At 42.3% G+C, this 22,346-nt stretch overlaps 1 protein-coding gene across 4 annotated transcripts in view; it reads left to right on the forward strand.

The window, feature by feature from the left end:
- The first annotated feature begins 13,752 nt into the window (after positions 1–13,752).
- The window catches only part of CCDC93 (CCC complex scaffolding subunit CCDC93), an 88,758-nt gene continuing 80,164 nt past the window's right edge, over positions 13,753–22,346 (forward strand). For 2 of the 4 annotated variants that reach the window (XM_081052189.1, XM_081052190.1), the window contains exons 1-4: positions 13,801–13,825; positions 13,883–13,980; positions 18,083–18,196; positions 19,652–19,746. In XM_081052189.1, coding sequence (XP_080908315.1) covers positions 13,939–13,980; positions 18,083–18,196; positions 19,652–19,746 — 251 coding nt within the window. In that variant the 5' untranslated portion in view covers positions 13,801–13,825; positions 13,883–13,938. Of the gene's footprint in view, positions 13,981–18,082; positions 18,197–19,651; positions 19,747–22,346 lie in introns of all 4 variants that reach the window. The other 2 variants (XM_081052188.1, XM_081052191.1) reach the window with 2 other exon arrangements.

Genomic DNA, 22,346 nt, shown 5'->3' on the forward strand with positions numbered 1-22,346 from the left:
TAATGTGCGTAGGTCAAAAAGAACGTGTAAAGAAATGGAGTAAAAAATGCTGCTACAACTCCAGTTTCGTGTCACTTTTCCAGTCAGGAAGACAAGAACAGAAAAGGGCAAGCCATGTGTATGCTGTGTCTTACATATTTTGAAGGACATTTCCTAGAAAACATCCTCTTACTCGTGCGTTTTATTCTCAGAAGTGGGTCATATGTCTACCAGTAATCTGCAGGGCAAGCTGGGAAACACAGCATGTCCCTGAGCACATTTTTATGCCGAACGGGTTCTGCTTGAAAGGAAGCAAGGAAGAATGAATGCTGTATAGACAACTAGCATGTACATTTTGCATATTTAAATAGATTTTTATTCTAGCTTCCTTGTTGGTTAAAATCTTACTAGAGCAGAGAATTCTAGGTTAAAAATACTTTTTCTTTAGAATTTTGAATGCACTGATGTTCTAGCTTCTGGTGTTTCTTGAGAAATGCCATTCTGATTTTCACTTCTTTGTTGTGAGACTTGGTCTTTCTCTGTAAAATCTTAGAATCTTCTCTTTGTCTCTAGTGTTCTAAAATGTCATTATGTGTTTTTGATGGATCATTTTTTCCATTTATTATGCATGGCATTTGAAGGGTCTTTCCAGTTTGAACACTCCTTTATTATTTCTTTGAAAATCTCCTCCCCTGTTGTCTTCTGTTGGATGTCTGACCTGCTGGACGTTTCCTTGGCTCTATTTTCCAATTCTATTGAAATTTTTTTATTTTAGCTACCATTTTTTAAAATTTCTAAGAACTCCATTTTTAATATCCTAATTATTATTAATTATAATCAGTAATTATCTATAATTATAATTATGTAATTATAGTATAGAAGGCTGTTAAGTGAGGTTTTTAGAAACAAATTTGGACTTCTGGCTAAAGTTCAAAGCCCAGAACGTAATGCAGGACAATTCAAACCAGGAGTTACTACGAGACCATTCAGACAGGACTTACTACAAGACAGTAAGACAATTCCTGTGCCCTTAGATCACTTCCCATCTCTAGCCCATATATAAAGGTATTTTAATTAATTAAATTTTTTTTAAAGCCCAGAGACTCTTCAGAGTCTGAATTTTTTTTTTGAAGCGTTACATGGGAGAGTGTGAACATTTAAAGTGGATGCTTCTCTCCACCCTTTGGGCCAAGCAAGGGGAGGCTTTGTGACACACACTCAAGACCCCAGGATTCACTGCCATGGGTGGAAACCAACATCACATCCCCCAGCCAGATTCTGCCGAGCTGCAGAAGCCTTTGGGCCTGCTTTATGGCCAAGTGTGGAGGAGCAAAGAGATTGGTATCTTCTAATCAGCTGAGGCTTCTTGGAGATGCCTGTGTAGAACAATGAAGGGACTAGAGTGGGAATGGTCTAAACTTCCATGGTTAGATTGGAGAGAGATTCATGAGTCTTCCCAAGAACTAAGTGGGAAACCAGCAAAGTAAGAGTGAGCCTGTAAGGATCCCACCCAAGAGTTCTGCACTAGCACAATGGCCCTGTATCAGAAGTAGATGGAAGGAGGATTAAGGGAACATCATGAGACATCCTGCATGGTGCTTCCTTCAGGGAAGTATGGAGAAAACAGTGCAAGTGCAAAAGTCCCACAAGACAGTAGGAAAAAAAAATCCTTCAAAAGCACCTCCATCAGAAAGGGTCAGTTTTGGGGTACCTGCCACACAGAGGCTTCAATGCTAGGTCCAACAGCCCAATCAAATACAATTTTCCTCTTCTCTTCTAATTCCAGTTTGCCTTGGGCATGACACTGGGGGTAGGACAGAAGCACCAGTTAGTGAATGGGTAAGAAATGAGGTGAGAAAGAGAAACAAATCATGAACCCCCAATTCCATTTTGAAAAATTCAAGGTCGGATCCAATCTAGGAAGGGGGAGAAGGTATGAACTGGATGAAAGATTATAGACTAGATTAGACTGGACTTTTCTGAAAAGGCGACTATTCTAATCTGAAAAAGTACCTTAGAATCTGCACAAGGTATCATCCAGGTATGGGGGAAAGCAAATCTAACAGAACTTTAAAGAAGATGGCTGTGAAGAAAACCAGGTGGGTTCCTGGTTTGTACCTTATCAAGTATAACCAATTTAATAAACTGGTTTAATAACATTTTTGTTTCTTCTTCTAGTCTTTGTCCTTGTAGAATCATACTTTTTCCATCATTTTATTTGGATTTCAAGATGGATACATGTTTAGTCACTTTTTTAACCACAAGTCAATGCAACTGTACTTTTTTATACTAAGAGCTCCCTTTTCCGGGAAAGACTAAGTAGACCTACTGATATTGAAAATGAGAAATCAATAGACGACAGGATAGTCATAATTTACACTTAAATATTGAGCATATTCCACTTACATAAGCTTACTTAAGAGAAAAATTATAACCTGTAGCTACCATTTGTACTTCTCTAAAAGGATAATCATTGACCATCACATCTACCACCTTGGGGTCACTCAGATGCACACATTTTGCTAATATTACCACATTTTACCCCTCTTCACCCATTCATCTATCCATTCATCCATCCATCTACCCATCCACCCATGGTGTACTTGTTCAAGGCAGGCTTTGAGCATGCAGACTAACAGTACACACACAGCCTTTGTTCTTCCTTGACAAGCTGACAACCTTTGGGGAGAAAACATGTTTTGTTTTGGTTTGTTTTGTTTTTTGAGGGAGATTTGTAGGAGCTAATGCTCTAAGGTTCAAGTCTGTGTTTTCAACCTTGTTTTCCCCCTTCAACTGGTTTCTTCCCTGTAATTTAATAAAAGATACTTAAGTCTTTACCATCTTAGAAAAACAAAACAAAAACAAAAAAAAGACAAAGCCAAAGAAACAAACTCTCTATTAATCATTCTGCCCTAACCATCTTCTTTCTTTGTTTCAATTCATAGTCAAGCTTCTCCAAAGAAGAGTCTATACCTTCTGTCCCTTCTTTCTTGCCTCTAATTCATTTTAGTAGTTATATTTCTTTATTTCATTTTCAACATATTTTTATTATAAAATAATTAAAATATGCAGGAAATAAGAGTATTATAATTACTGAACTATATATCACCACCTTATCAAATATTGACATTACATCAGAATTGCATTAGATTTTCTTTCCCCAAGAATTTATTTCATTACAGATAGAGTTTATGCTCTCAGGTCCTCCTTCCTGCTCCCTCCCCAAAGAAAACCACAATCATGAGCATAATTCCCATGCATGTTTTCATACTTTTACTACACATTTATGTATTCATAAGCATTAAATATGATTTTGAATGTAAACTTAGTAAATCATTATGAATGTTGCTTTTCTTAAAAATTCAACTTTAGATTTCCAATCAAAATGGCAGAGTAGGTAAATGCTGTGCTCACCTCCTCTCAGGACCACATCAATTACAACTAAACTACAGAACAACCATCATTGAGAATTACATGAAGTCTAGCTGAAACAAAGCCCTACAAGTACAGACATACAGAGGAAGCTATCTCGAGACTAGTAAGAGGGGCAGAGATACAGAATGGGCTAGTCCTACACCTGCATGAGACCACTAAAAATCAGGAGGGATATTTTGGCTGTGGACGTCCTCCCAGGAGGAGAAAGTCCCAGTCCCACACCAGGCTCCTCAGCCCAGGGTTCCACGGCCAAGAAGTCCCCATAATTTCTGGCTGTGAAAACCAGCAGAGATTGTGGCTGAGTGAGCCAGAGCGTGGCTACAATCCTAGGCACTCCTCTTAAAGGGCCTGTGCATGGATTTACTCGTTGATGAACTCACTCACTCTGAGCTCCAGAGCTGGGGCAACAGCTTGAAAGGTGCCAGGGACATATGGGGAGAAACTGAATTGTCTAGTTTCAGGGGGAGGGCTGGAGGAGCTTTCTCTCAGAGAGAGGAGCTGGTGGAAGCTACTATTCTTTGTTGAGCCCTTCCACTCCCTGTGTGCAGATGCAAACAGATTCTTTACGTGAGTCTTCATCAAACTGGCTATCACCTTTTCCTTGCTCTGCCCTAGTGATTCCCTGAGACCTCACCCCATCCAACTTTCAGGCACACTCAAGCTGCTTTCAATGGCTTTTCCATATAACTTGTCTTAGCTCATGGGGTGGACTTTCATAAAATCTCTTGAAAGGTTGACAAAACCCAAACACACTGCATCTAGCTTGGTGTGTCCCATACCTCTGGCTGAGCAGCCCTAAGTCCAGCACTAGCAACAGCCAGCCTCAGTTTGCAAATTGGCTTCTCAAGGTGCCTCCAAGCCCAGTGCAGGCAGAAGCCATTTGCAGATTGCTTTATGGCTCATACCAGGTGGCCCTAAGCAGGGCACAGGCTGCAGCTAAACTTGGCCTGCAGTGGGTCTCCTCCCAGAAGGCTCCAGGACTGGCACCCCTGGTGACCAGCTTCGGACCAAGCCAGAGCACCACCCAGCCACTTCCAAGGATGACACACCCAAAGAGCAGACTGGGCAGACACCAGAGCCTCACTTAAGTAAACCCTACTCTGTAGGGTCAGCCCTTACACCACAGCTCCTCCACTGTAGTCATGGCCAGTCCCCACAATCAATCATCCTGAGGGTCAATACCCATTGAACTACAAACAGCAACCAAGGCTCAATTCTAACAGGAGGGCACACACAACCCACACAAGGGATATACCTGGAGCACCCAGCTCTGGTGACCAGAGAGACTGTACCACTGGGCCCCACAGGACACCTACTACATAGGCCGTCTCTACCAAGACTAGAGACATAGCAGCCCTACCTAATACATACAAAACAAACATAGGGAGGCAGCCAAAGTGGGGAGATGAAGAAACATATCCCAAATAAAAGAACAGAACAAAGATTCAGAAAAAGAACTACACAAAATGGAGACAAGCAATTTACCAGATGCAGAGTTCTAAACACTAGTTAGAAGGATGCTCAGTGATCTCATGGAGAATGTCAACAAAGAGATAGGAAACATAAAAATGGAGATAGAAAACATAAAAAAGTACCAGTCAGATGCAAAGAATACAATAACTGAAATTATTCATAAAAAGAAATTATTATAAAAAGAATACATTAGAGGGAATCAATAGTAGATTAGATAAAGCAGAGGACTGAATCAGTGATTTAGAACATGAGGTAGCAGAAAACACCTAGTCAGAACAGCAAAAAAAGAAAACAGAAACCAAAAAAATTAGGAGAGTTTAAGGAGCCTCTGGGACAACATCAAGTATACCAACATTCGCATCGTAGGGGTACCAGAAGGAGAGAGAGAGCAAGAAATTGAAAACCTATTTGAAGATATAATGACTGAAAACTTCCCTAACCTGGTGAAGGAAATACAGATACAAGTCCAGGAAGTGCAGAAAGTCCCAAACAAGATGAACCCAAAGAGGCCCAAACCAGAACATATCATAATTAAAATGTCAAAGGTTAAAGACCAACAATCTTAAAAGCAGCAAGAAAAAAGCAGTTATTTACCTACAGAAGAGCTCCCTTAAGACTGTTAGCTGCTTTCTCGACAGAAACTTTGCAGGCCAGAAGGGACTGGCAGGAAATATTCAATGTGATGAAAAGAAAGGGCCTACAACCAAGATTACTCCACCCACCAAAGCTATCATTTGGAATCAAAGGACAGATAAAAAGCTCCCCAGACAAAAGGCTAAAGGAGTTCATCATCACCAAACCAGTATTACAAGGAATCTCAGAGGGACTCCAAGAAGAAGGAGGACGAGATAGAGAAGGAGAAAGGGAAGGAAAAGGAGGGGGAAGGGGAGGAGAAGAAGAAAGATCAAAAATATAAATAATAAAATGGCAATAACTACTATCTAGCAACAATTACTTTAAATGCAAATGGATTAAATGCTCCAATCAAAAGATAAGGTGGCTGAATGGATAAGAAAAAAAGACCCTACATATGCTGCCTACAAGAGACTCACTTCAGATTAAAAAGCACATACAGACTGAAGTAAAGGGATGGGAAAAAGCTATTTCATGAAAATGGAAACATTAAAAAAAAAGTTGGGGTTAATAATCCTTATGCCAGACAAAATAGACTTTAAAACAAAGGCTATAAGAAGAGACAAAGAAGGTCCCAGTAATCCCACTTCTGGGTATTTATCCCAAGCAACCCAAAATGCTACTTTGAGGGTATGCGTGTTCATTGCAGCATTGTTTCCAATGGCCAAGATGTGGAGGCAGCCTGGATGTCCATCGATGGAAGAATGGATAAAGAGGAGGTGGTACATAGATACAATGGAATATTGCTTGGCCATGGAAGGGAATGGGTTCTTGCCATCTGCAGTGGCATGGATGGACCTGGAGGGCATTGTGCTGAGTACATCAGACAGAGAAAGACAGATACAATATGATTTCACTTATATGTGGAATCTAAATAATAAAATAAACAAATAAACAGAAATAAATTCATAGATATAGAGAAGATTTTGATGGTTGCCAGATGGGAGCAGGGTTGAAAGTGAGTAGCAAAGGGGAAGGAATTAAGAAGTACAAATTGGTTGTTACACAATAGTTATGGGGATATAGGTATAGCATAAGGAATATAGTCAATAATATTGCAATACTATGTATGGTGTCACATGGGTACTAGATTTATTAGGGTGATAGATTGAAGGTGGCTGGGGAACAGGATGAAAAAGGTGGATTCAGAAATACAAATTGGTAGTTACAAAACAGTCATGGGGATGTAAAGTAAATCACAGGGAACATAGTCAACAATATGGTAATAACTACGTGTAATGCCAGGTGGGTACTAGACTAGTCAGGGGATTATTTCAAATTATATAAATGTCTAACCACTATGCTGTACACCTGAAATCAATATAAAATAATATTGAATGTCAAAATAAATAAAGTGTAAAAAAATTCATTCAAACATAAATAAAATAAATAAAATGTCAGTGTAACTAAAATAAAAATTCAACTTTATATTTTTCATATTTATCCATATTTAAACATGTAACTGTTGTTCACATTCACCACTGTACTAATCCACTGTATGAAAATATAAGAAATTCTACATTTATTTTTTGATGAATATTTAGGTCCTATTTAGTATTTTTCTCTCTCAAACAATGCTTGCCCTGCAAAGTCTCATGCACACCTCCTTGTCCACATGTGTACTTCTTGAGAAGGGACCCTCTGTCCTTCCTCCCATTCTGGAAAGTGAGGAATAACCTCCCAGCAGTTCTCTCAAATGAGGTTTTTGCTGGCCCATCATGTCCTCCACCGGCAACAAGACATGTTGCTACACCAAGCACTGGATTCAGTCCTCTGCCCATACAACCCGAAAACAGAAGTTAGTCACCTTCCAAGTTGATCCCACATTGTAATGAATCTACTTCTGAAGATCCTGAACCGCAGCAAGATGATTTTTTCTCTCTACTAATGATTTATTTTTCTCTTACTTTTATTGTTCTTAAGGGAAGCTCTTAGTATTATAATTTTTATGATGTTTTATAATTTTAGATTTTTTAGATGTGAATCTTATAAATTAATGACTTCCATGTTATTTTTTTGTAGCTAGAGTAATTAGAGTATTTTTGGTAATTAGAGAATTTTTGGTAATTAGAGTATTTTTGTTGTTGTTAACATGTCCCATAAAATAATCCAGAAACACGATAATTATTTTTCTTTTTACCAAGAAACGTGACCAAGAAATATGAAGGGTCTTAGGATAACATTTTAGAAATCTACAATATGTGTGCGAATTTTATTAGTAAATTATTGTCATCTTATTTGATTTCAAGATAATGAAAGTACAATGTGTCTTTATTTAAGAAGTCTCTCCTATTTCCCCCCCTTTCTCCCACCTCCTCCCCTACTCCAGTTCAAGCCATTGTTTCTCAGTCTACTTGTGTAGGACACAGCTCCCTGGCCCATGCTGGTATTATGAGCCTTGATCTCCCCCGGACTGAGGCAGTCGGTCGCCAGTTGTTGGTTGGCAGCTCTTGCTGGCAGCCGGCTGCTCATGATGGCTGCCAGCCACTCACGGTGGCTTCTGGCCCCTCACAGCAGCAAACAGTAGCCCGCGGCAGCTCATGCCACCTGCTGGCTGTTCACAGCAGCCCAGGTCCAAGGAGAGCTGTCCTTCACAATCTTAGCTGTAGAGGGCACAGCTCACTGACCCATGTGGGAATTGAACCAGCAACCTTAGCATTAGGAGCACGGCGCTCCAACCACCTGAGCACCAGGCCGGCCCCAAGACGTCTCTCCTATTGATCCAGAAAAACATCATTTTTTCAGTGTCTCTTCCACAGTAATTCTTGGATTTTTCTCTCACTTAGTTTCATGTGGACACTTGCTGAAACTGTAAGTCCTAGAATAATGTTATAGAAATGTAGGTTATTTTGAAATGCATTTCCTGAGCCGTTGTTCCCTTTCCTTCTGTTTCCAGACAATGTAAGGCTTGGATTCCGGTTTTGCTACTTACCAAGTTCCCATCACATGAGTGGCAGTAGGAGTTTTACATGAGCTATCTTGTCACTGCAGACATTTGAACCTCAAAGTCCATTTCTACAGGCCAAGGGCTGAACTGACTCCAGTGACAGGACTAACATGTTTACCGACTACTTTTTCTTTAAGCTGTCTGATCGCTCTCCCTGCGCTTAGATGAAATCCAAATCCCTTCTGGTGGTCTCCAAGGTCTTGCCTGCGCCCGGCCCCACTGCCTGGTGCTCTCTGCCCTCCAGTCCCCAGGCCCACCCAGCTCCTCTTGCTCTGCCTACACAGGTCCCTCAGCCTGAACCGCTTCTCCCTACTCTGTGACTCCTGCTTACTCGACCCCAGATCTTAAATGTTATGTCCTTGGAGAAACTCACTGACTTCCCACTCAAAATCATTCTTCCTCTCTTGTTTTTCATACAACCTTTCACCTTGCCATTAATGGCACTGATTTCAACACACAGTCATACAGTTTTTGATGTGATTATTTGTTGATTGTGCACATTCGTGCCATATCTCCATTTTGTTCCTTTTCTTTATCCAGTGATTTTGGGGCAGAGGATTGGGGGTGCTTATGGTATTTGGAGAGACAATTCTTTCCTGTGTGGTATATTAGTCAGGTTATGCCATGATGTCAATGCTTAGCAGACAACCTCAAAATCTTAGTGCTCACAACAGACACTAATATCCCACTCGTAGGTCTGGCTCGGCTGGGTTTGGTTGGGTTCGGGTCTTCCATCTGATTCTCATTCAAGAGCCCAGAGGAGGCCCTTGGGTGCCTGGGTGTGTTCTTGTGATGGATGGAAGGAGCATAAGAGAGTGGAAAAAAAACCACAGAAGGACGGGTTCTTAACACCTCCATCCAAAACTGGCACAATCTCCCAATCTTCCCACATTCCTCTGTCCAAAGCAACTCTCGTGACTCAGTCAACGCAGGATACTTGACATTCATAATAGCAGGGCACTAAATGTTGGTCATACCTCTCAGTCCCTGTGAAAACTCCAAATGCTCCTCAGGGGCTGAATCACTCCCGCCACCCACAATGAGAACTCTTCTCAGTGCCTGGCACAGTGGGCACTCAATAGATATTTGCTGAAAAATTAACTTTGCCATATTACCCTCCAGAACTCTTGTAAAAACTTACTCAGTGACCAGGGAGTGCTGTGGCATTAGTTTAATGTTCTTAAAACTTTACATCTTCAATGCAAAGAAAGGTATCTAATTTTAGCTTTTAAATATGAGGCTGAGAATATCTATTTTTTTTTATATTTAGTGACAATTTATTTTAGGAATTCTCTAGTCAAGTCTTTTGCTCATATTTATATTAAAGTTTTCTTCCTCATCTGTGATAACTCTTGTCACAGGTAATGAATATTTTTTTCCAGTTTGCTTTTTAAATGTTTTAATGATTTTCTTGACAGACAGACATTGCTAATATTTGGGTAGCCTTGTCTCTCATCCTTTTCTTTAATGGTGTGCTGCAGTGAGTATTTTTACTGGCTACATAGTATTGTACCAAATGGACATACTATAATGTATTTAAGCATTACCTTTTTGTGGGCGATTTACATGGTTTCCAGGTTTTTCTCTCATAAACAACATCGTGATGAAGATCTGAAGTGCTAGAAGTGGAATTATCATATCCAAGGATATTTTTTTTTAAGTTCTGATACGTTTTGCCAAATCACTATTGAGATTGTACTCTCCAGGCCCCACAACCCAGATTCCCCAACCCCGGGATCCACACCGCACATCCTCACATCCTAGGCATTCACACTGTAGTCCAGCCGCTGAAGCCTTTACTGGTCAGCCCTGTATAGCAGCAAGCAAGGTGAGAGAGGTCACGGTTGGTCTGGAAAGGCAGAGGAAAGCTGTCCAGAGCACCCCAGATACTCTGGAGTGCTCTTCCCTGAGATCTTCCCACGGCATCTTCTTGGGATTGAGGTTTCCCCCCAAATGGCACCCGACAGCCCTTCATCTAAAAGAGCCTCTGAAACCTGCTATTCCCTATCTCATTGTATTGGCTTGGTTTGTTTTCCTGAAGAACACTTATTTCTACTCATTATTACCTTTTACCTCACACGTTTCATTTCTGTCAGTAATTATATTATCTGGTTTGCTGATCGCAGTATCTCCAGCACAAGGAACTATTCTCTGGCACAAAGAAGACTGGTTCTCAAACTGGGTGATCACTGGAACCACCTGCGACGTTTTAAAAATTCACTCCTCCCACCAATAAGAGCTGTTTAATTATTAAATCACTTTACCAAGAAAATTTTAGATACCCTTTTCTATAAGAAATACAGAATACAGCAGATATTCTCAAGCATGTTTATTCATTGCTGTATAGTTGGGTCTTTGTCAAATCCTTTCTAATGTAGCTATTAAAGTGTGGTTGTGAAAATTATGGAAAGTGTTGGAATTCTTTAACAAAACTACCATTTGTCTGGGAAAATGCACTAGAAGAACCCATTCAAATATGTGTGTGTGTGTTTGTGTGTGTGTGTGTGCGCGCGCGCGAGCGCACACTGGGTTGTGTCCAGAAGCAGAGGCGGGTATACGTTTGCTTACACCTGTGCCTCCATTTTTTACCATAGAAATGTGACATGCTAAATATAGGATGGTGTGCTATAAAATTCTACCGTTTGAAAATATGTTGGCATACAAGTAAGAATTTTCAGGAAGAATGCATTTACTTAAGAATTCTTAGTTTGTTTATGGATCTTAAATTTTGTGTGCCATGGTGATTTATAAAGAAACACAATGAGGTCACTTAATTCCTGTGTTGCCCAGGGTATATATCCCTGTATTGGTTTATATATAAACAATATATATTGTTTTATGTATAAAGTAATATACTCCAAAGGAAAAATCAATATTTTTGTTTTCCCCCAAACCAATTAAATCAGAATTTCTGGGGATGGAACTCAGTCAGGCATTGGTAGCTTTTAAAACTCCCCAGGTGATTCCAACATGCAGCCAAGTTTGAAAGCCAATGACATAGAAGGAGCTCAGAATATTTGTTGGATGGATGGAAGGATAGATAGATAGATGAATGAATGGATGGATGATGGATGAATAAAAAGGACACTGTAAATAAGAAATTTGGGGATTGCTCCCAGCACTGCCACTAACATGATATGTGACCTAAACCATATCACTCTACTTTTCTTAACACCCATAGTTGCATTAGGTGCCTTCTAATGTCGCTTCCTGCTTCAAGACTTCACAATTCCTCTTCTTAATCACAGCAAGAGCCCAGAGTGGAAGGGCTGGGAGAAACACGAGTAGAATGACTGAAGCTTTATAGGAAACCTCATCCAGGACAAAGGTGATCCTAACAGGAAGCTCTTTACTATGGCACCCTTTTAGCCAAGAAAGTATCTGTGAGGTTCCTGAGAATCTTGCACTTAGAAGAACATCACATACCTCTGTACTGGACATGCAGAGGAGGGGCAGAATGATCCCTAATTTCCAAATATCATACTAGGGAGACAAAATGTGTGTACAGATACTCTGAGTCAGGGGAAGAGAGAGATGCATTTACCTGAGAGTCCTCACAAACTTCCTTCTCTGACATTGTCTCTTCAAGGTCTTCTCCAAGGCTGTGCAGTCTTTCTCTCTCAAACATGGACTGCTCAAGCATTTTTGACTGCTGCCATGGCTGTTTTGCTGGGATCTTTAAAACAAGAAAAGCATGTTGTCAACTCAACTCTGCTGTCACCCTACACAGACAGTTAAAATAGGACAGTCTCTTACTGGGAGAGATAGATGCTCATGTTTATTTAAGACATTGCAAAGGCATTTAGAACAGGGGACTCCTGTGTAGCCTACCTGAGTCCTATAATTCTCCAGGCCCTATTCCCTGGGCTACTTTATATACAGCTACTTAGGCCTGCCTGCTATGTGAGATTTTGCTGCCTGTCCCTAAGCATCAATAGCTGTCTGGTCACCCAACAGTGGCTACACATTATTATTTTCCATCCCCCCTCATCCCAAACCCTCTCGTGGGAGGACACTACTTTTAAGATTACAAAAATAACACATTTGGGGTGTTATGACAGTGGACACCTTAGAAACGGAGTCTCATTGGCTTCACGTTGGGTGAGAGCAAGATGTCACAACTTCTACTTCATCAGTTTTTAAAACACATAAAACTAATCTAAGAGTTCCCATCTCAATACCTTAATTTGCATATTCAAATTTTCAAATTATTGGAGACTGGGGGTAGTGGCACAGTTTTGTTAGCAATATTTGCTACCTACATTTAAGAAGGAAATGGCCTTTCATAAGGCTCTTCCAACCACTTGTGTATTCTGGTTCCAGAAATAAACTCCAGGAGTACCAAAGGCATGCAAAATGCCTTCAAGGACAAACATTTACTGAATACCCACTTTTTAAGGTGCTAGGGATGCAGAGAGGCTGCACACACACACAGCCTCTTTGATCTCAGGGAGCTCAGGGCCTCACACTCCTGCCCGTCCCCAAACACACACAAGAGAGAGGGAAGGATCTCTTGTACAGCAAAAGTTTCCCTGTAATTTCTTTCTTCATCCCTTAAAAAAAAAAAAAATGCTGGAGAAGCCATTGTGGAACGGGTGCGGTGGCTTGTGGCCTGGGAAACAACTCTTAGATAGCTGCCATCGTCTGGGACAGACAAAGGGTTCATCATGTTAAGTGCGGTGGCAGCTAAACTGACCTCAACACTGGCGTCGCATTCTCAGAGAAGATCTCTCCTTAAGATCAGAATGGGGATGTTGGGGATGGGTAGATGAACATCATCTCAGAAAAGTTTTCCTGGGGGAACAAGATGCACTGCCTCCGCCAGGAGGGAGGCAAGAGGCGTGAAGAATCCTTTCTCGCGGGCTCGCTTCCCTGGTCGGTGCACTGAGTTTTCCCAAGAGTGCATTAATCAGGGGACACCTCGATTCCGAGGTAGACCCGGGCGCAGCTCTGGAATCCCCAAACTCACCAGTGCTCGGAGGAGCACTGACCCGGGCGCCAGGAGGCTTCCGAAGTCCGGCTCGCTTCTGCACCCACTGGGACTGAACCCACTTGGGACATCTGAAGCCCGCGAGAAGCAAAGAGGACACCCAGAATACCACATTTCCCCAAGAGACAGAAACAGTCTTTCATAAAGCACCTCGGAGGAAAATGCAGAGCTCGCGCGTGGAGCTCACGCACAACGTCAGCCCCCGACGCGCGGCGGGACCGCCGTCCCCAGGCCCGGCCCGGCCCCAGGCCGCCGGGCAGCCCTTGCGCAGGCGCCCTTGCGCCGCGGTCCCGCCCCAGCGCGCATGCTCCGCGGGCCGGCGGCGCTCCGGGCCGGTGGCGGAGGCTGCGGCGGCGGCGGCGGCGGCGGCGGAGGAAGTTGCCTCTTTGCACTCCACCCCGGTAGCAGCTTCGCAGCCCGGGCAGCTTCCTCCCGGCGCTCGGGGCAGTTCGCTGCCGCCGCACGTCAATCCAACCGGATCATGGGGTTGCCAAAGGGGCCGGAGAGCCAGGGTCTCCCGGAGGTAAGGACCCCCCACCCCCAACACACACACGCACGCACACACACACACGTCGGGTTCCTGAGAAAGGGCCGAGCCCGTGGGGCGGCGGGCACGCTGGGGCGCCCCGCCCCCTCCTACGGTGTGAGCATCGCGGGGCGCACAGACCCTCTGCGCCGGGGCTGAGCTGGTCCCCTGCAAGGTCGTGGGCGGGGACTCACTGGAGCTGCTCCCGGGTCTCCTGGGACCGAGGTGGCCTTCTCAGCCCCGTGAGTGCCCCCAGCGCAGCCCCAGGCTCCGCGCGGCCGTGGGTCCGGGATCTCGCCTCTCCCGCTCTCCTGGGCACTTTTCCCGGGTCCGGGCGCCGCTGAGCTCGCCCGGAGGGCCGGGTCTGCTGCGCCCGTGAGTCACGAGACTGGCGCTGGGAAGGTCCGGACTCGGGTTGTGCAAAGGGCGGTGACCCTGTGGCTCCTGCCGCCGCCTAGCGGGGCCCTGGTGGTCGCCGCGTCCAGCCCCACAGACCTGAGTGTCTGAAGGGAACGCCCCCCTACAGTGTCCCCCACGCGCGACCTGGGCGGCAGGAAGACGCTGGGGGGCCGTCCCGCCACTAGGTTGTGTCCTGCGGGGGCAGCGCACCGCGTTGTCTACTGGTGCTGTGTGGCGGGGACCCGGCGCGCGCCGACGCCTGGCCGCTTCTCCTTCCAGAGGGGTTTGTTGTTGAGGACTCACTGGGTCGTAAGGAATTGGGTAATCAGTGGTTTCGGATTTCCACGTAGCTGGGATAAAAGGAAAGCGCATTTCCTTTGGACGGCACATCCCTTAGCTAGGTGGTTTCCATCTGCCTTCTCTTCCAGGTGACTTACTCAAAAGCTAGTCTAGTTTACTAGCTTCTTGAAAAACATGAAATGCACACCGCACCTCTGTGCGCCTCCCGAGGTTCTGAAGCAGGTATTTGACAGGGGAACTGATTTCTGGACATGGCGAGTGGCCACTTTACACTGAACTGCCTGTGGCCAATCTTGCTTCTCTGCCCTTCCTCCCCCCTTCCCGCCCCCAAGTTTTTCATCCCCCAAGTACCCACTAATTGAGAGGTCATTGTCCTATGCATAAAAGTGGTGGAAGGACAGACTTACCTGTCGGTCTATGCTCCCAGAATACAAGTCACTGTTGTTGTTATCTTAAAAAAACCTAATAGTGTAATGTTGTCAGAACTCTTGTATTAGGTAAAACGTTACGTACAAGTTGCTTTCATGGGACCAGGAATTATGAAGACTGGGATATTTGATTTGATAATTCTTTCTGCCGCTTCTTTATTCCAATGCCCTCATCAAGTTTTTGCCTGGTCTTTTGCTGTAGACTCCTGTCTAGTCTCCCTGGTTCTATAATACCTTAAAACCCTCCCATTCAATGTCCCACTACCAATAGGGATCTTTTTAAAATGAAAAGCAACCTGCTCCTGTGTGTCCTTTGTTTAACCCTTCTCTGACTGCTAGGAAGCTGCGTCTTATTTGTCGTTTTTCCAAGAGCCTAAGACAGTTCTTGGCAGTTCGGAGGCAAACAGGGTGAATGTATAATCAAATTATTATGACTTAGTTCAAAGACCAGCACATATAGTCTGTGTCATTAAGCTGTTACTAGGCTTATTCATTCATTAACTTCATTTTTTTAAACCCTTACGGTATTCATGTGAAAGACAGAAAGATATCTCAACTTGGCCCTGCCTTCCAGTTTATGTGAACTACAATGCAATGCAATTGAAAATGTAGTGTGCCTGGTCTAGGAGCTCACAATTATTCATCTTTATCAGAGCTTTAGTTTAGTTTTTGTTTTTGTTTTTTTTTTTAACAACTTATGTGTTAACCAGTTTTATGGCTTGGAGAGAGGTATTCTTTCTTTCATGCCCTTTTCCATTTTTTTCAGTGTTAATCTGTGAAGTGAATTTGGAGTCTTATTAACGTTGTCCATTCAGTGTCTTGTGCCAAAAAGTTATTTCACAAGTTATATTGCAAAAGTACACTTCTCCATTCTGAGGATGAGTGGTTGAGAAGCATGGGCCATTCATCTGCCATGGGTGCTCCATTGGTAGAAGCTGAGGCAGGGTTTATCCTTCCATGATGTCTTGTCCTCTTTTTAGAAGTGTTTCCGTGATAGATGATGATTGAACAAATGATGTCTTCCTGTTTTACATCGCAGGAGTTTTAAGAAAATACTTCTATCGTCACTTTTTTTTCCCTACTCTCTCTTTGTGAACCATTAACGGCTCTTTACCTTCTCTTTTGTTTCTCCACTTGTACATATTTTTCACCTATCGCAGATCTTTTGCCAAGGAAGAAAAGGTGTGAATAATTAATATTACCTTGTTTTGCATGTCCACTAATATCTAGTGAATGCTACCCTTCAGAATCTTTGATAGCCTGGACCAGGGTCATTTGAGAGAGAAGTTAAGTGAGTCGGAGCCTGGTTGTCACCTCAACCTCCCCCCCCCCCCCATTGCAAGGGATTAACAGTAACTTTAATAATTCCTTGTTCAACTACATGTGAATATGTACTGGCAGTTTGTACTTCAAAACAAACTGGAATTTCCATTATTGGTGTCATGACTATGAAAACATTTTGTTAACACATGATTGGCTTAGCTCATGCACTTTATGTAATGATTGAGCATGTCATTCCCTATTTAATAAGTGTGTCCTCGAAGCTGTTTCAGAACAGGGAAGTAAACATAGGTGAATAATATATGGGTCCTCTCTTGAACCAGCTAATGTAACAGTCCATTTGGAAAGACAGAAATGTGCATTAACACCAGACATGTCACTCAGAAGAGGTTGTTACTTATTGTATGGATGACATGGACTATAAATAAAATAGAAATGCAGAGGAATGACTGTTTCAGGCTGTATTTGTCAGGTTTGGCATCAGATAGCTAGAATTTGAAGATGGTTCTAGGTGGTCAGAGAATATCAGAAGAGGGGTGGTGTAAACAGTGTTTTCTAGGTTGGCCATAGCCATATCTGGATTGTTTTGGGGGGGAAGTGAAAGATGAACCTGAAAAGATAGGTTGTGGCGAAAGAAAGATCTAGATGCCAAACTAAGACATTTGTAGTTTATTTTATAGACAGTGTGTGCTGCATTAATGATGAGTGCCAGGAGATAAGCTAAAGAGGTAATGATATGAAAGCTGTGATTTAGGAAGGAATGAGCAAGACAAATTAACAGAGTAGAAAGATTGAGAGGCAGTTGCAATAATCCAGGCGTGCAGTACAAATAAAAGGGAAGGGATGATAAATGTGAGCTGCTTAGTAAAGGAAGATTTAACAGGCATTGTTGAGTAGGGAATAGTCAGAAGTGGATACGAAGCTTTGAGCCAGGATTCTTTGGTGGTGTTTTCTAGAAAGAGGTGGTTTTTTATTTTCTGCAATGATGCAAGAGAGGAAAGGCACAATTCATGAAAGTAAATGGAGGCAAAAGTACTAGAATATTTAGACGTATTTGACTTGTAAACAAACACCTGAGAGTGAAAGTAGGACATAAATTTAAAATTTAAAATCAAATCCCTATTTAAATGTATTAGGTGAATTTGTTATTTTTAAGGCAATCCTGTTACATGGCAATAATTACCCTTTAATATTTCTGAGTTGAAAGCCTTCCTTATATTTGCTCTAAACATAAAAATTAGAAGTATAGAGAGGTGTATATATTTGAATTCTTTGTTCATGCCCCTCTTGAAAAATAATGTACCAAAATGAGTATAAAGTTTTTTTAAAAATCCACCGTGTTCCTATCTGTAAGGAATTTATAATCTAGTCGAGAAGCCTGTCAAGTAAACCATGTCTTTAAAGAACAGGGAGGTGATGTGCCATAATCTTCCTTTCCCTGGATTCCTTCAGCATCTTGTAAATAGCCTATAGTAGCTGTGCGTGTCTTCTCCCCCGACCTGCGACATTTCACAGCTTGCTGAGGACTGGGAAGTCTGTTCTGTACAACTCTGGCAGCGCTGTGTTCTCGTGCTCCTGCGTGACTGCAGTGATACAACCAATGTCACCTGGCAGTGTGGTGGCATTAGGAGATACACCTGGTGTTCCTTTATTCAAAGGAGCTTTTACTAGCCTTTTACCTTTTCTTTTAGGTAGAAACAAGAGAGGATGAAGAACAAAATGTCAAGTTGTCTGAAATTCTGGAGCTCTTGGTTGCAGCTGGGTATTTCAGGGCAAGAATTAAAGGCTTGTCGCCTTTTGATAAGGTAAGAGGAAATCTTTCTAACCATTAAGCTATTTTTTGTCAGGATGTCGTGGTTAACCATGGAAAGGAGAGATTGTGTTTTTACTTTCTCCATGTCTATATTTCTATTTCTACCTGATTCAGATTCATTATGGAAGAGTTCAAATTTCAAATTTCCTATTAAGTGAAGATAATAATATAGCAGTAGATACACCTTGAATTCCTGTGCACGAGGATTTAGGAGATGCAAATAAGCAAAAGAAATCATTCTACCTTTTGAGAAACTTAAGTTTGGTAGGGGAGATAAAGCGTATGTAAGATAAAATCATCTGAGTCAGTGACGAGTGCTCACAGACAATTCCCAGACTTCCTGTGGATGGTAAATGCTTAGTTTGGAGGAGGGAGAAGTCACTACGGGATGAAGTTTAATTCAGCAGAACCTTGAACAGTCATTATGCACAAGGCATAATAGTAGGTGTCCAGGGCACAGAGAGATAAGACAAAAGCCCTGTACTCAAAGATCCCGACCTCTGTAGCAGAGGGAAGAGAGACAAGTAAACCAAAACTCATAGAATAAATGGCGTGATGCGATAAGTACTGCAGTGAACTGTGCACAGAAATGAAGCATCCAGATCAGAAAGGGCAGTCCAGGAAAGCTTCCTGGTGGGGGAAAGTGTGGAGCGCTCCAGTGGGCCACAGCCCCGGCTGCACATAACAGAATCACTGGTTTGTTTTAGAATACAGATGTCTAGGCCTTACCCACTGAAATTCTGGTCAGTTAGGTCAGGGCTGGGGCCTGGAATTTGGATGTTATTAGGCACAGCCAGAAGTAGGATTCACAGTTGTTTGGTTTTTTTACCATCCGGCTGTGTCCGAAAAGAATCTTGTTTTAAAAATGGATTTTTAGCCTTAGTCTCATTTGCATCTCAGAGAAATCCTGTGAGGAAAGTAGAGCAGGGATTCCTATCTCCTTTAGGTAGATGAAAAAAATAAGATTTATGGAAATTAAGTAATGAGCCACAAAACGTCAGCCTTGCTACTCACATGTCTGGTCTGTAAAACACATAATTCCTCTGGAATCTGGCATTGCCTGAAACTGGGTTAAGACTTCTCTTGGCTGAGAATGAATGTTTGTCCCCTTCAGTATAAAGAGAATCTGCATGATGTGTCCACTTAGTAATAAAAGTCAGTTTCTCAGTTACACTAGCCAGATTTCAAGTGCTCAGTAACCACACGTGGCTGGCAGCTACTGTATTGGGCAGTGCAGTTTCAGAGCTTACCCATCACTGCAGACAGTTTTATTCAACAGTGCTACTTGGATATCTGCAGTTGATGACTCAGGACAAATAAACTCTGTAAAGGTAGACGCTAGTGTGTTCACCAAGTCTGTAAAAAGTATTTCTGTTTTTCCTACCTTCCACTTCTTCCCCTCTCTGCAGACGAGAAAAAAGAAACTTATTTTCTTTGTGTCTTGCAGGTGGTAGGAGGAATGACGTGGTGCATCACCACCTGCAACTTTGATGTAGATGTCGATTTGCTCTTTCAAGAAAACTCTACCATAGGTCAAAAAATGTAAGTTGGTAGGGTGTGCCGTGGGAGAGCCTAACAGGGGAGAAGGGTGTAACTTTTGTGCCAGAGGTTGTGTTACACACTTTACATCATTTATTTTAATTTTCATTACAACAGGTATTATCACAATTTTATAGATTATAAAACTGAGGCTGAAAGAAGCCAAAGCCACACTGGTAGCTTTGATGTAAGAGTCATTAAATGTTCAAGCTGTTTCTAACACTTCTTTTTAAAAATTTTTTTCCAGTTTTATTGAGATACAATTGATAGATAACTTTGTATTAGTTTAAGGTGTACAACATAACGATCTGGTATATGTATGTGCTATGAAGTGATTACCACAGTAAGTTTAGTTAACATCCATCACCTCACGGGTCCAAAGTATTTTTTCTTACAAGAACTTTTAAGATCTACTCTCTTACTAACTTTCAAATATACAATACAGTATTGTTACAGTCACATTACATCCCTAGGACTTCCTCATATTAGACCTGGAAGTTTGTACCTTTGGACCACCTTTACCCATTTTTGCTCACCCCTCCCATATCCCCTTTTCCCCCCAACCCCCCCGGCAGCCACCAATCTGTTCTGTTTCTGAGTTTAGTTAAATGAAATCATACAGTATTTGTCTTTCTCTGTCTGACTAATGTCACTTAGCACGTGCCCTCAAAGTCCACCCATGTTGTTGCAAATAGCAGGATTTCCTTCTTTTTAATAATATTCCATCATATACTGTATGTGTGTTATGTTTTCTTTATCTGTTCATCTGATGATGGACACTTGGGTTGTTGTTTCCATATCTTGGCTATTGTAAATGATGCTGCAATGAATATGGGGGTGCAGGTGTCTCTTTAAGGCAGTGATTCTGTTTTCTTCTGTATTCCCAGAAGTGGGATTCTTGAATCATATGGTAGTTCTACTTTTTAATTTTTTGAGGAAACTCCATACCGTTTTCCATATTGGCTGCAATAATTTACATTCCCACCAACAGTACACAGAGGTCCCCCTTTCTCCATATCCTCGCCAGCACTTGTTATTTCTTGTCTTGTTGATGACAGCCATTCTAACGAGTGTGAGGTGATAACTCATTGTGGTTTTGATTTGCATTTCCTGATGAGCACCTCTAATGTTTTTTCTCAAAGTGACTGCTTAGTGTATCTGTTTCTAATGGCAGCTAATGTGAATGGAAATAGACTAGGGTGAGGAAAGAAGAATCTTTTCCTCCCTGTTGCCTCTGTAAGACAGAGCCCCACTGTGCTTGCCGTCGAGAGAAGGCAGCATGGGCTCCTTTCTAGAGGTTTTTACCTGAGGGCACCCTGCCCAGTCTTCCATAGCTTTTACCAGGGGCATGGGTATTTTATTACACCATTTGGGATCCCAAGTTCTGCTCCCAGCTTTGCCACTGGGCAGCTGTGTAACCTTGGGCAAGCCTCGGTTCCTTTATCTGTAAGAAGGATTTGTGATCTCCGATCTGTATGATTCTGTGACTGACTTATTTTTTTGAAGCCTTACTCTCTCCCAAGAAAAAAACACTTCTAAATGGCTTAAAGATGGTGTATAAATACGCATATGTATGAAGCAGAAACCACAGAAAGGTGACGCAAAGGCAAAGCAAAGCAAAAGGAAAAAGCAATGGAGACAGAAGGCAAAGTTGTTGGGGATAAGGCTCCCACACTTGTGACGGGCCACAAAATGCTTCGTATTCCTAAGGGTGGGCCACACATTTGGCTCTGAGCTTTCTGGCAGCCACAAAAAGAGAAAAACGTGATAAATGACCCAATTCACAGTTTCTATACGTTAAAAGAAAAATCAGTCCCTCCGAATCACCAAAATTTTGAATACTAAGACCAAAGGACATCTCTGGGCTGCTCACTGAAGAGGATGTATTGTTTAACACAATGACATGCTCATCAGTGCCCAGCCATGGATAGTGGGGCTCCACATCTGAACACCTGTTGTTCTGCGGCCTCACGTCCTGTGACCTGTCATGAAAAGTTCTCCATGGCAGGCCCTGCAGTGGAGCCCAGGTGAGTGGCTCTGCTCTGCTGGTAGAGCTAAATCCAGAGGTAGATTTCTAATCTTATTTTTTTTGTTGTTTTTATTATGTTGGTGTTATATCCATGAAGTTAAAGAAAAAGTTCACATAGTACCAAAGGGAACAAAATATACAGTCATATCTCTCCTGCCCATTCCATACCCCAGTTTTATTCTCTGGAAAGAATCTTCTTCGACTGTTTAGGTTTTAGTGTCTTCAGAATGGTCACTTCTCCATTTCCAACTGTGTGTACATTCTGTTTCATTCACGTCCAATGAGAGGAAGAAGTGAGCTCACCTGTTCTACTCACTACATCGCTTTCATCTTCCATCTTCCAGTCTTTTCATTATTATCTGTTTTTTTGTGATCACTTGTATAATTTTAATCTACTTAAGTCTTTCCTTGACCCATTAAGATAGTTTCTCCTGGTTCCTAAGTACATAGGGTGAATGTTTTAGTATCTGTGTTTCCTTCTACCTTTCAGCTTCCATCTGCCATTATACTTACGTTTCGAGTGTTCAGGGCATAATGCATAGTCTATTCTGTAATAGCAATTAGGTTGTGCTTT

Source organism: Rhinolophus hipposideros (assembly GCF_964194185.1).
Source record: "Rhinolophus hipposideros genome assembly, chromosome: 6".
Lineage (NCBI taxonomy): Eukaryota > Metazoa > Chordata > Mammalia > Chiroptera > Rhinolophidae > Rhinolophus > Rhinolophus hipposideros.